The sequence below is a fragment of the Caenorhabditis elegans genome, chromosome I, assembly GCF_000002985.6.
Source record: "Caenorhabditis elegans chromosome I".
NCBI classification, from domain to species: Eukaryota; Metazoa; Nematoda; class Chromadorea; order Rhabditida; family Rhabditidae; genus Caenorhabditis; species Caenorhabditis elegans.
The window spans coordinates 1599109-1610302 of NC_003279.8; the positions used below are offsets into that span (position 1 = coordinate 1599109).

Genomic DNA, 11194 nt, shown 5'->3' on the forward strand with positions numbered 1-11194 from the left:
GAAAATTCAACGAGGAAGGCCAGAACCCCGTGGCCAAAAAAAAAACTTTTATTTCTGGGAAAATTTGAACTTTTGTTTGATCAATTTTGATGACCTTGTTGTCAGAATTTCAGAAACTTTCTAAAAACATACCGTATTTCTTCTATTAATATGGCTGCAATACTATTTTTCGATGGTCTTCCCGCTTGCAATACTAATAGGGAGTGCAAGACTATTAGGGAGTGCAATACTAATTTTTAGAACATTTTCTGACTTTGAGCTTACTAGTTTTTTTTTTCTGAAAAAGCTCGAATCTTTATGTAAAAATTCAGAAAATTTGATTCTAATTGTAACATATAAGTTCAAAAACTTCAATCTCGTAGAAATATTGTGAAAAACTGTAGCAAAATAGGCAATTTTTTTTGTTGAAATCCTGAAATTAACGAGACGGGCCTGCAATAAAAAAGAGTAAACGCAAGACTATTAGGGAGTGCAATACTAATTTTCAGAAGATCTCCGAGGGACAATACTAATAGGGAGTGCAAGTCTAATAGGGAGGCCATATTAATAGAAGATATACGGTAATCATGGGGCTCTGGCCTTTCTCGTTACATTTTCGCGCTCCATCGACAATCGCCCGCCGGACAACGCGTGGGAAAGCCGTGTACTCCGCACGGACAACTACATTCAGTTTTACAACTTAAATCGAGCCGCGACGCGACACGCAACGCGCCGTAAATCTACTGAGCCAAAATGGCCTAGTTCTGCAAAAACTCTTCCATTTCAATTTATGAGAGAAGCCAGAAATCCGAATCGCGACTAATGTATTACAAAACTAGAAAATACAAAATAAACTCGGGCCGCCAAACATAATTTTCAAAAGAAAGAAATTTTCAATTTCCCGGCAAAACGTTATTTCTGAGAAAATTTGAACTTATGTTTGATCAATGTTTCCTTGTTTCAAAATTTCAGAAACTTTATTTTTTTTAAAAAGTTATATGTTATTGTTTTTTAGGCGCAGAATTCCCTGACTGAATTTACATGGTGAAAGCGTGATGACGTCACAGTTTTCTGTATTAAAAATTCCCGCATTTTTTGAAGATCAAACACTAATGGGGCATCCTGACACCACATGTTAAAATACCCAGAATAGTCTCACAAGTTGATCACAATGTACTAGCAGTTTGATCAGCTACATCTCGACTGTGAAAGAAAATAGGAAAATAGTTTTTGCTGGTAACGTGTTCCTCATTTTTAGCTTTACAAGTTTTCTGTTGATCGTTTTTTTTTCATATTCCATTTATCCTGCCATTTGCTATAAAATAATGAACGAGGACAAAGATTTTTTTACATATTTCAAGAGTCTATACATTTTCAACGGGAAAAATTTTTGATTCCTATTCCTCAGAAAGTTTTTACCAGGATTTTATTAGCTCAAATAAATTTGAATTGAATTTTATTTTAGTAACTGAAAAAGTAAAGTTAACCAGCACAGCAATAATACACCAAAAGTAATTTCATAGAAAATTAATAATTTTAATTATTTGTAATTGGAACTGAAACGGAATTTGAGAAGTGGAACAATGTTCGAGGATCCGTCGGAAATCTATCATGCCATACGAGAAAATACATGGCAAAGTTTTCAATGAGAATAGTTGCTAATAGACCATCACTTCTTTCGATATCACGTCCATATGAGCAATCCACGAATTCAAGATCATCGCTGAAATAAATTTAATAAAAGCTAAATTCATTTCGACTCATTGCCACTTATATAGGTAGCTCACATCGCTAATAATCTCAGGATTCTAACAGGATCTAACAAAAAGTTAATATTTGGAAAAGGGTGTAATAAAACTCACCAGAATATTCTTGCTCGACGTTTCGGATTCCATTTGGAATATGGTAAGCCATACAATAAGTCGCCCGCCCAATGATGCCACCAATAGTTCAATTGAAGTCTTCTCAGGTTTGGTAGGTTCCCGTCTAACCAATAACGAATGTACTTATTGATTTCTCTTGCCTTGATTGTATTGAGATCATAAAATCTCATCTTCTCGCAATTCATCATTTTCAAATCGTCCAGTGTTAATCCTGGGCTTTTTTCGAAATCCAAACGTGGAATATTGACCAACTTAAATTTTAGTATTCTAGTTCTTAACAATTATCTTTTCAACTTACCAGTTTTATATCAATCTTGGTTCTGCGTAGAGAGCGAGTCAGGAATCCATATTTCAAATTAAAATTCTTCAATATAAATTTCATATCCTCTGTGGTAATGTACGATCCTTCTCCTAGAAACTTGAGGAAATGGCATTTCCGGAACAAAGGGTGGCTCAAAGCGGACTGATATGATAATCTGAAAATGTCTCCAATTATCTGAAATTTTATGAAAATATGCTGAAACATCTGAACTTTTGTCTTAAATTGTCTTAAATTGTACAATCATTTCACAAATTCCAAGCTGGAAAATCTAATTTTCTTGTTTTTTTTTTCGCACAGAAAATCCAATTTTATTTTATTTTGCACTAAACAACACGCACTACGACACTCCGTTATCCCGCTTGAAAATTATTTAATTTATTTTATTTTATTTTATTTTATTCGAAAAAAACTCAATTTCCACTCATTTTCCGAGATTTTTTCCGTGTTTTAATGCTAAAAATGCACTTTTTGACATTAAAACCGTCTAACACAGCTTTATTGTGCCCTAAAAGTCGGGAAAATCCATAAAATCAAGTTTTTTTCAGAAATGGGTTTGTTAGATGACATTTCGAAGCTAACAACGCCCGCAACAGAGCTGCCAGACTTGGAGGATGATAATTTTGAAGGTTATCTAGTTTTTCAGGCGAAAAATTAACAAAAAAAATGTTTCAGACTCGCAGTCCGCGCTAAAATCCCTAAAATCCACCGGAAACCGCCAAAAAGCCGCTCAAAATTTCAATTTCGAGGAGGGAAAGTACGCGGGAAGTGCTGTTTCAAGAAAAGAGCTTTTCGGTGATATTTCTGAAATTTCCGGCTTACAAGGGAACTTTGACAAGTCGGAGAGCGAGGAAGACGAGGACGAGGAGGAAAAAATCGATAATTTCGATGAATCTGAGCCAGAAATTGAAGATGAGGAGGAAAATGAGGATTTAGAAGACGAGGAAGATGAAAATCCTGAAGAAATTGATACAAATATGGGAATGACTACTCTTTCGCTGAAAGATGAGGAGGATAAAGCCGATAAAGGTTAATAAAGCCTCTGAAATGGGAAAAATTTGCGAAAAAAGCATTTTTTGGCGAATTTCCCGGTTTTTTCTGTATTTTTAACATTAAAATTGCGAAAATTGACCGATTTTCCGAGGAAAATTGATTTTTTTTTTCAGAAAAAATAGGCTTAAAATCTCAGATTTCACCCGCAAAATCACAAAAAACTCAAATTTCCACACAAAAAGTCGTGAAATTCCAGATTTACTCAAAAAATCGCCAAAACTTTGAGTTTTAATTCAAAAAAACCTAGAAAGGAGCAAATTCCGTTAAAAAAAATCGGGAAAATTGCCAATTTTCCACAGAAAAATCAAACTAATCTCCTAATTTTTGAAAAATCCCAAAAAACTTTAAATTTTCTTCAAGAAATCGCTGAAAAAGTCATATTTTTCTCTGAAGCATTGCGAAAATCTTGAAATTAATAAAAAAAATAATTGAAAATTCCCAAAAATCTTCAAATTTTCCATTAAAAACCAACCAAAAAAAATCTAATTTTCCCGAAAATCACCAGATGTTCATTTAAAAACATTGCAATTTAAAAAAAATCGCCAAAAAAATAATTTTTTACGGAAAAATTCCACAAATCGTCCAATTTTCCATAAAATAACCACACAAAAAAAAAATCTAAAGTCCCAAAATTTCAGATTTCAGTCGAAAAATCTGAAAAATTCAGCATTTTCAAATGCGAAACCCAGGAAAATTTCAAAAATCTTGATATTTTATATTTTATATTAAAAAGCGGTTTTTTTTTCCGAAAAAGTCGGTTTTAAATATAAAATATTAAGATTTTTGAAGTTTTCCTATGTTTCGCATTTGAAAATGCTGAATTTTTCAGATTTTTCGACTTAAATCTGAAATTTTGGGACTTTAGATTTTTTTTTGTGTGGTTATTTTATGGAAAATTGGACGATTTGTGGAATTTTTCCGTTAAAATTATTTTTTTGGCGATTCTTCTAAAATTGCAATGTTTTTAAATGAACATCTGGTGATTTTCGGGAAAATTAGATTTTTTTTTGGTGGTTTTTAATGGAAAATTTGAACATTTTTGGGAATTTCCGATTATTTTTTATTAATTTCAAGATTTTCGCAATGTTTCAGAAAAAATGTGACTTTTTAGCGATTTCTTGAAGAAAATTTCCAGTTTTTTGAGAAATTTTTCGGGATTTTTCAAAAAAAATTGTTTGTACAATTTTAGGACTTTTCGTGTGAAAATTTGAGTTTTTTGTAATTTTTCGGGTAATATTTGAGATTTTAAGACGTTTTAGTGAAGATAATTTCAGATTTTTCTGAAAAAATCCGATATTTTGATTGAAAATTGGGAAAAAGTATAGTTTTTAAAATTAAAATTGCGAAAATTGACCGATTTTCCGAGGAAAAATGACTTTTTTCAGTCAAAATATCGGATTTTTTCAGAAAAATCTGCAATTATCTTCACAAAAACGTCTTTAAATCTCAGATATCACCCGCAAAATCACGAAAAGCTTCAAGTTTTGCTCTAAAAAATCACAAAAAACTCAAATTTCCACACAAAAAGTCGTAAAATTCCAGATTTACTCAGAAAATCTCCAAATTTTTGAGTTTTTATTTTAAAAAAACCATATTTTATGAAATTTTTATATTTTATTTGGAAAAAAAACGAAAAAATCTAAAAGTTTGGAGCAAAAATTCCGTTAAAAAATCGGAAAATTGGCAATTCTTTAAAAAAAAATCACATTAAATCATTTAAAAAGTTACAAAATTTTTTATTTTTATTTTTTTAATGCACAAAAAATTGAAAAAAAAAACCTTCAAGAATCTTAGAAATGTGGAAAAATTGAAAAAAAAATCCCAGAAAACTTGAAATTTTCTTACGGAAATTGAGAAAATTTTAAAATAAAAAAAAATTATCGGAAATTCTCAATTATCTTCAAATTTTCCATTACAAATCAAACATGCTAAAATAAATCGCCGAAAAAAAAATTAATTTCAACGGAAAAATTCCATAAATCTTCAAATTTTCTATTAAAAATCAAAAAAAAAAAAAAAAGAAAACCCATGCTAAAAAATTTTAAAAATCTTAATATTTTATACTTAAAAACTGCTTTTTTTTTCGGAAAACTGCAGCTTTTCCCTAAAAATTCCCAAAAAAAATTCCATTTTTTCAGCCGCCAGTGTCCGAAATCAGCGTCTCGTATGGGATGATCTACTCTATTCGAATATCCGGCTCCACGCGTTGCTCAACACAGCCAATCAGCTGCCACGTGGAGAAGCTCGAAAAAATCTGCTCAAAACCAGCGAAGAGCACACACAAAAATCGATGGAATCGGCCATGGAAAATATGGGAAAATTACGGAATTTAATGAAAAACGCGATGGAATTGATTGGTGAAGGGAAGGGAAAAGCCGCCGGAGAAGATGAAGAAGATGATGATGATGTAGAGGAAATTCCAAGTGATGAGGAGATTCTCAGTGATTTTGAAGACGATGAAGAAGAGCCGGCGGAAGAGCTCGAAATTCCGGGAAAATCACGGAAAATTGGTGGAGGATCTACCAGTGTGAAAAGCCTCGCAAAAAATCTGCAAAAAATCGATGAAAAAATGGAGAAATTCCGAGCAACAACACTCACGAAATGGTACAATCGAACTAAGATTCTCAACACGCCGAAATCTATGAATAATACGGATTTTTCGGTTTTTGAAAAGGGCAGCATTCTTGGACAGATTAATAAGGTAGAAAATTGTGGCGGAAAAGCGTTGGATTTCTGCTTAAAAATCGGTTTTTTTAACCATAATATCTAGTTTTTTGGCTGAAAAATCGAAATTTTTGCATTTGGGACAACAAAAAAAAACGGCTGGATTCCGAAAATCGAATTTCGAATATTTTTTTTGGCAGATTTTCCCCCAAAAAATCTAATTTTTTGGCTAATTTTTCAATTTTGGCTGATTTTTGGCTGAAAAAATCGATTTTTTTTCTCGCAAATTTCACGGAAAAATCGCACAAAAAACCTTTTGCTGGTTTTTCCTCAAAAATTCGAATTTCCAAGCAAATTCTATTGTAAACCCCGGTTTTTTCTTAATTTTTCATTGAAAATCGTAAATTAAAAATTTTTTAAATTGAAATTCCAAAATTTCCCGCAAAAATCGCACAATTCTGAAAATTCTGAAAATTTATTTGAAAAATTCGTGTATTTTTTGCCAATTTTCTACGAAAAAACAACCATAAAATTTCCGGTTTTTCACAACAAAAACCCTACTTTTTTCCAGAAATTAAAAAATTTTCAAACATTTCCATATCGTGCGCCTTTAAAATAACGGAAATCGCGGCGAGACCCATTCCATGCACCTTTAAAGTAGCACCACCCAGCGTTGGATTTCTGCTTTAAAATCGGTTTTTTACCATAATATCTAGTTTTTTGGCTGAAAAATCGATTTTTTCGCAAATTTCACGAAAAAAATCGCACAAAAATGTTTTTTTTGCTCATTTTTTCCTCAAAAATCCGAATTTCCAGGCAATTTCCATTAAAAACCCCGTTTTTTGCCGCAAAATTCTTAATTTTTCACTAAAAATCGTAAGCTTAAAATTTTTTAAATTGAAATTCCAAAATTTCCCGCAAAAATCGCTCCGGCAATTTGCTGATTTGCCGGAAATTTTCAATTCCGGCATTTTGCCGATTTGCCGGAAATTTTTAATTCCGCCAATTTGCCGATTTGCCGGAAATTTTCAATTCCGGCATTTTGCCGATTTGCCGGAAATTTTTAATTCCGCCAATTTGCCGATGTGCCGAAAATTTTCAATTCCGGCAAATTGCCGATTTGCCGAAAATTTTCAATTCCGCCAATTTGCCGATTTGCCGCTTTGCCTTTCTGAAAAAAACGTGTTTTAGTTGTGAAAAATTGGAAATTTTATAAATTTTTCCGTGGAAATCTCTGAAAATCATTGCGAGACCCATTACATGCGCCTTTAAAGTAGCGAAAATCGCGGCGAGACCAATAATTTACGAATTTAAACCTAAAATCGCGGTGAGACCCATTTTTTCATCTTAAAAAAATTGAAATTTTGCAGGTTCTCGCCGACGAGGAGAAGCTGCTCAAAAAAGTGCGCACAAATCGAAGCGGAAAACCGCGAATCGGCGGCAAATCCGACTCTCCGGAATCCCTGGACCCCGAGACGTTCGACGATTCGGATTTCTATCAAATTCTGCTCAAACAAATGCTCGAAGCACGAAACCAGATGAGCAACAACTCTCAAGACGGAGCAGACATGACGAGAAGCTATATGGAGTTACAGACAATGTTCAGTAACAAGAAAAAACGAGATGTCTCGCAACTTTCGTCAAAAGATCGCCGCTTGAAGTACGAGCCAATCGCCCGGCTCATCAATTTCTATCCATCGAAGCCGTCGGTCGTCACTTGGAGCCATGAGAGCCGGAATGAGCTCTTTAAGTCGTTGTTTTCCTGATTTTTTTGGAGCATTTTTTTTTTAATTTTTAAATTTTTGGTTTTTTTTTGTTACTTGTTATAAGATTTTTTTGATTTGTTTAATAGAATATCACAGATTTGGAGCAAAATTTCGAAAATTTTGGTTTTTTTAATATTGAAAATATCGAATTTTTAGTTTTTTTTTTGAAAAATTGAAAAATTTTAATTTTTTGAAAATCGAAAAATTAAAATTCTTGATTTTTTGATATTTTCAAAAAAAAAACGATGAAAAATCGGAAATTTTCAATTTTTTAACAAAAAAGAAATTTGACAACTTTTTGAAAATTGGAAAATTTCAATTTTCCGATTTTCAAAAAGTGCTCAATTTTTTTCGATTAAAAAAATTGAAAATTTCCGAAATTTTTTTTTTGAAATCTACAAAAAATTATAATTTTTTGAAAATCGGAAAATAAAATTTCTCGACAATTTTTACTTTTTCGCTTTAGAAAAAAAAAAAGAAATTTCAATAGTTTTTAAAATTTTTTTGAAAACACGAAAAATTACGGAAATGTTTGATATTTGAAAAAATTTCAAATTTTCAATCTTTTGGAAATATCGAAAATTTTCGATTTTTTAAAAATATAATTAATTTAAAAGTTAAATTTTTTTTGAAAACGAAAATTTAGGATAAGTTCCGAAAAATCTATAATTTTTAGTTTTCAGTTGTTTTTTTTTTAAATTTTGAAAAAATCTAAATTTTAATTAAATTTTTTTTTGTAAATATCTGAAATTTTCGATTTTTTTTATCGAAAAAAAATTAAAAACTTTTTGAAAATTGGAAAATTTAAATTTTCCGATTTTTTTAAATACTGAAACATCGAAAAATTACGGAAATTTTTGATATTTGAAAAAATTTTAAAAATAAAATCGAAATTTTTTTGTTTTTAGCAAAAAGAAATTTCAATATTTTTTGAAATTTTTCTTCATATTTTTCTAAAAAAAAATAATATCACATTTAGTTTTTTGGGGAGATTTGGTACAAAATTTGTGTAGAAACTGGGATTTTTTGGGGTGAAAAATGGATAAAAATAGAGGAAAAACTAGAGAGAGAGGGAACGCCCGTAACAAATCGGAAGATATTCAGAGAAATGGAGAGAAAAAAAAATATGTGTAGATTTAGGATATTTAGAGACGATCACGGAAGACGTAGGTGCACACTTCTCCGTTGAGCTTCTTGGTACACGTTGGCCAGAATATGCAGCTATCGGGGTCCGAATAGCAGAGAAGTGAGAGGGCGATGAAGAAGATTCCAGAGCAAATGTGACATGGCCTGGAAAATTTGGAATTTGAGGGATTTTGGAGATTTTTCTGGCGATTTTGAGCTAAAAAATGGAATTTTTATGTTAAAATAAGCCTTACGCCAGGAAATTGACGAATTTTGGTGATTCTGAGGCCTTTTTCCGGGAATTTTGAGCTTAAAAAATGAAATTTTTAGGTCAAAAAAATTGACAAATTTCGGTGATTTTGGAGTTTTTTTTGGGGATTTTGAGCTTAAAAATGGAATTTTAGGTTAAAATGAGGGTTTGGCCTGGAAAATTATGAATTTGAGGGATTTTGAAGCATTTTTTGGGGATTTTGAGCTAATTTTTAGCGAAAAAATGGAATTTTTAGGTTAAAATGAGGATTTGGCCTGGAAAATTTGGAATTTGAGGGATTTTTGAGCTTTTTTTGGGGATTTTGAGCTAATTTTTAGCGAAAAAATGGAATTTTTAGGTAAAAATAAGCCTTAAACCAGAAAAATTGACAAATTTCAGGGAATTTTGAGCGGAAAAATGGAATTTTTAGGTCAAAAAAATTGACGAATTCCGGTGATTTTGGAGCTTTTTTTGGGGATTTTGAGCTAATTTTGAGCTTAAAAAATGGATTTTTTAGGTTAAAATGAGGATTTGGCCTGGAAAATTTGGAATTTGAAGGATTTTGGAGCTTTTTCTGAGGATTTTGAGCGGAAACTCGAATTTTTCGGACTAAATTTTGGTTCTTAGCGTTAAAATCTGAATTATTTTGTTAATTTTAGGCGGAATACGGTTTTATTGAAGTTTACGATTTTAAGATGAATTTTGAGAAAATTCCAGCGAAGTTTCAGCTTTTTTTTGGAATTTTGAGCTGAAAAATGGAATTTTTAGGTTAAAATGCCTTAAGCCAAGAAATTGACGAATTTCGATGATTTTGGAGATTTTTTTGGGGATTTTGAGCTAATTTTGAGTGGAAAAATGGATTTTTTAGGTCAAAAAAATTGACAAATTTCGGTGATTTTGGAGCTTTTTTCTGGAGATTTTGAGCTGAAAAATGGAATTTTTATGTTAAAATAAGCCTTAAGCGAAAAAATTGACGAATTTCGGGGATTTTGGAGCTTTTTCTGGAGATTTTGAGCTTAAAAAGGGGATTTTTAGGTTAAAATGAGGATTTGGCCTGGAAAATTTGGAATTTGAGGGATTTTTGAGCTTTTTCGGGGATTTTGAGCTAATTTTTAGCGAAAAAATGGAATTTTTAGGTAAAAATAAGCCTTAAACCAGAAAAATTGACAAATTTCAGGGAATTTTGAGCGGAAAAATGGAATTTTTAGGTTAAAATGAGGGTTTGGCCTGGAAATTGACGAAATTGAGGAATTTTGAAGCTTTTGTTAGGGATTTTGAGCTAATTTTTTAGCTAGAAATGTAATTTTTAGGTTAAAATAAGCCTTAAATCAAAAAATTGACAACTTTCGGTAATTTTGGAGCTTTTTTTGGGGTTTGAGCGGAAAAATTGAATTTTTCGGACTAAATTTGGGTTTTTAGCGTTCAAATCTGAATTATTTTGTTAATTTTAGACGGAATACGGTTTTATAGAAGTTTACGATTTTAAGATGAATTTAAAGCAATTTTTGAGGAAATTTTCCGTGAAAATATGGTTTTTCCAGATGAAAATGTACCGATTTGAGTGATTTTTGAGCTAAAATTCGAACTTTAGAGCGAATTTTGGTTGAAAACTGATCTTCTGGCAAAATTTTCGCGCCAGAAAGCGAAAATTGCGTGGTTTTTAAAGTATAAAATTATTTTTTCGCAGTTTTCTGCGAAATCAGGGCCAAATTACAAATTGTCCCGCACTTTCACATCAATTTTAACCAATTTTCGCAGAATAACCTTCTCTCCAAAAAGAATCCGACAATGTAGAACCACATGAAGACCGCCTGCTCCACGAGGAACATCGGATGAATCCAGTGCTTCGGTATCAGCAGCACCGGTATCAGCCATTGCAGGCAATACATTTTGCCTGAAATAAATGGAAAAATTGAATTTTTTGCGAAAAATCCGTCAAAAATTGGTGAAAATCGAGAAATTTCGCTTGAAAATGAGCAAAATTTTGCAAAAATAAAAATAAATAATTAGAAAACTCGAGAGTGTGCATTCTGACGTGACGGTGTCTGCGGACCAAACACCGAATATTACGACATTTGAGATTATTGTTTTTTGTGGATTTTCAGATTTTCAGAGTTTCCAGTCGGTTTTCGCCGGTTTTAAGTCGATTTTTTAA

At 31.7% G+C, this 11194-nt stretch overlaps 2 protein-coding genes and 1 pseudogene across 3 annotated transcripts; 1 reads left to right on the forward strand and 2 right to left on the reverse strand.

The window, feature by feature from the left end:
* Positions 1–1515: 1515 nt before the first annotated feature.
* On the reverse strand, positions 1516–2349 carry Y73E7A.5 (annotated as a pseudogene). Its single transcript has 3 exons — positions 2161–2349; positions 1842–2113; positions 1516–1702 (listed from the first exon to the last, which is right to left on the reverse strand). Coding segments are annotated over exons 1-3 (648 nt in total).
* Positions 2350–2729: 380 nt separating this feature from the next.
* Positions 2730–7738, forward strand: aatf-1 (Protein BFR2). Its single transcript, NM_058469.9, has 4 exons — positions 2730–2810; positions 2857–3210; positions 5373–5935; positions 7269–7738. Exons 1-4 carry the CDS (start codon positions 2732–2734, stop codon positions 7662–7664), a joined length of 1392 nt encoding a protein of 463 aa, NP_490870.2. The 5' UTR covers positions 2730–2731; the 3' UTR covers positions 7665–7738.
* Positions 7739–8596: 858 nt separating this feature from the next.
* Y73E7A.6 (Bladder cancer-associated protein) lies at positions 8597–10933 on the reverse strand. The gene is made up of 2 exons (NM_058470.7): positions 10804–10933; positions 8597–8954 (listed from the first exon to the last, which is right to left on the reverse strand). Exons 1-2 carry the CDS (start codon positions 10926–10928, stop codon positions 8810–8812), a joined length of 270 nt encoding a protein of 89 aa, NP_490871.1. The 5' UTR covers positions 10929–10933; the 3' UTR covers positions 8597–8809.
* Between the last annotated feature and the right edge of the window lie 261 nt (positions 10934–11194).

Excerpts from the sequence above, each read along its gene's own strand:
- aatf-1 (NM_058469.9), top strand. The coding sequence starts at position 2,732 with ATGGGTTTGTTAGATGACATTTCGAAGCTAACAACGCCCGCAACAGAG. Across the intron at positions 2,811-2,856 it reads GGAGGATGATAATTTTGAAG|ACTCGCAGTCCGCGCTAAAA; the intron begins GTTATCTAGTTT and ends AAAATGTTTCAG. Across the intron at positions 3,211-5,372 it reads GGAGGATAAAGCCGATAAAG|CCGCCAGTGTCCGAAATCAG; the intron begins GTTAATAAAGCC and ends CCATTTTTTCAG.
- Y73E7A.6 (NM_058470.7), bottom strand. The coding sequence starts at position 10,928 with ATGTATTGCCTGCAATGGCTGATACCGGTGCTGCTGATACCGAAGCAC. Across the intron at positions 8,955-10,803 it reads GGATTCTTTTTGGAGAGAAG|GCCATGTCACATTTGCTCTG; the intron begins GTTATTCTGCGA and ends CAAATTTTCCAG.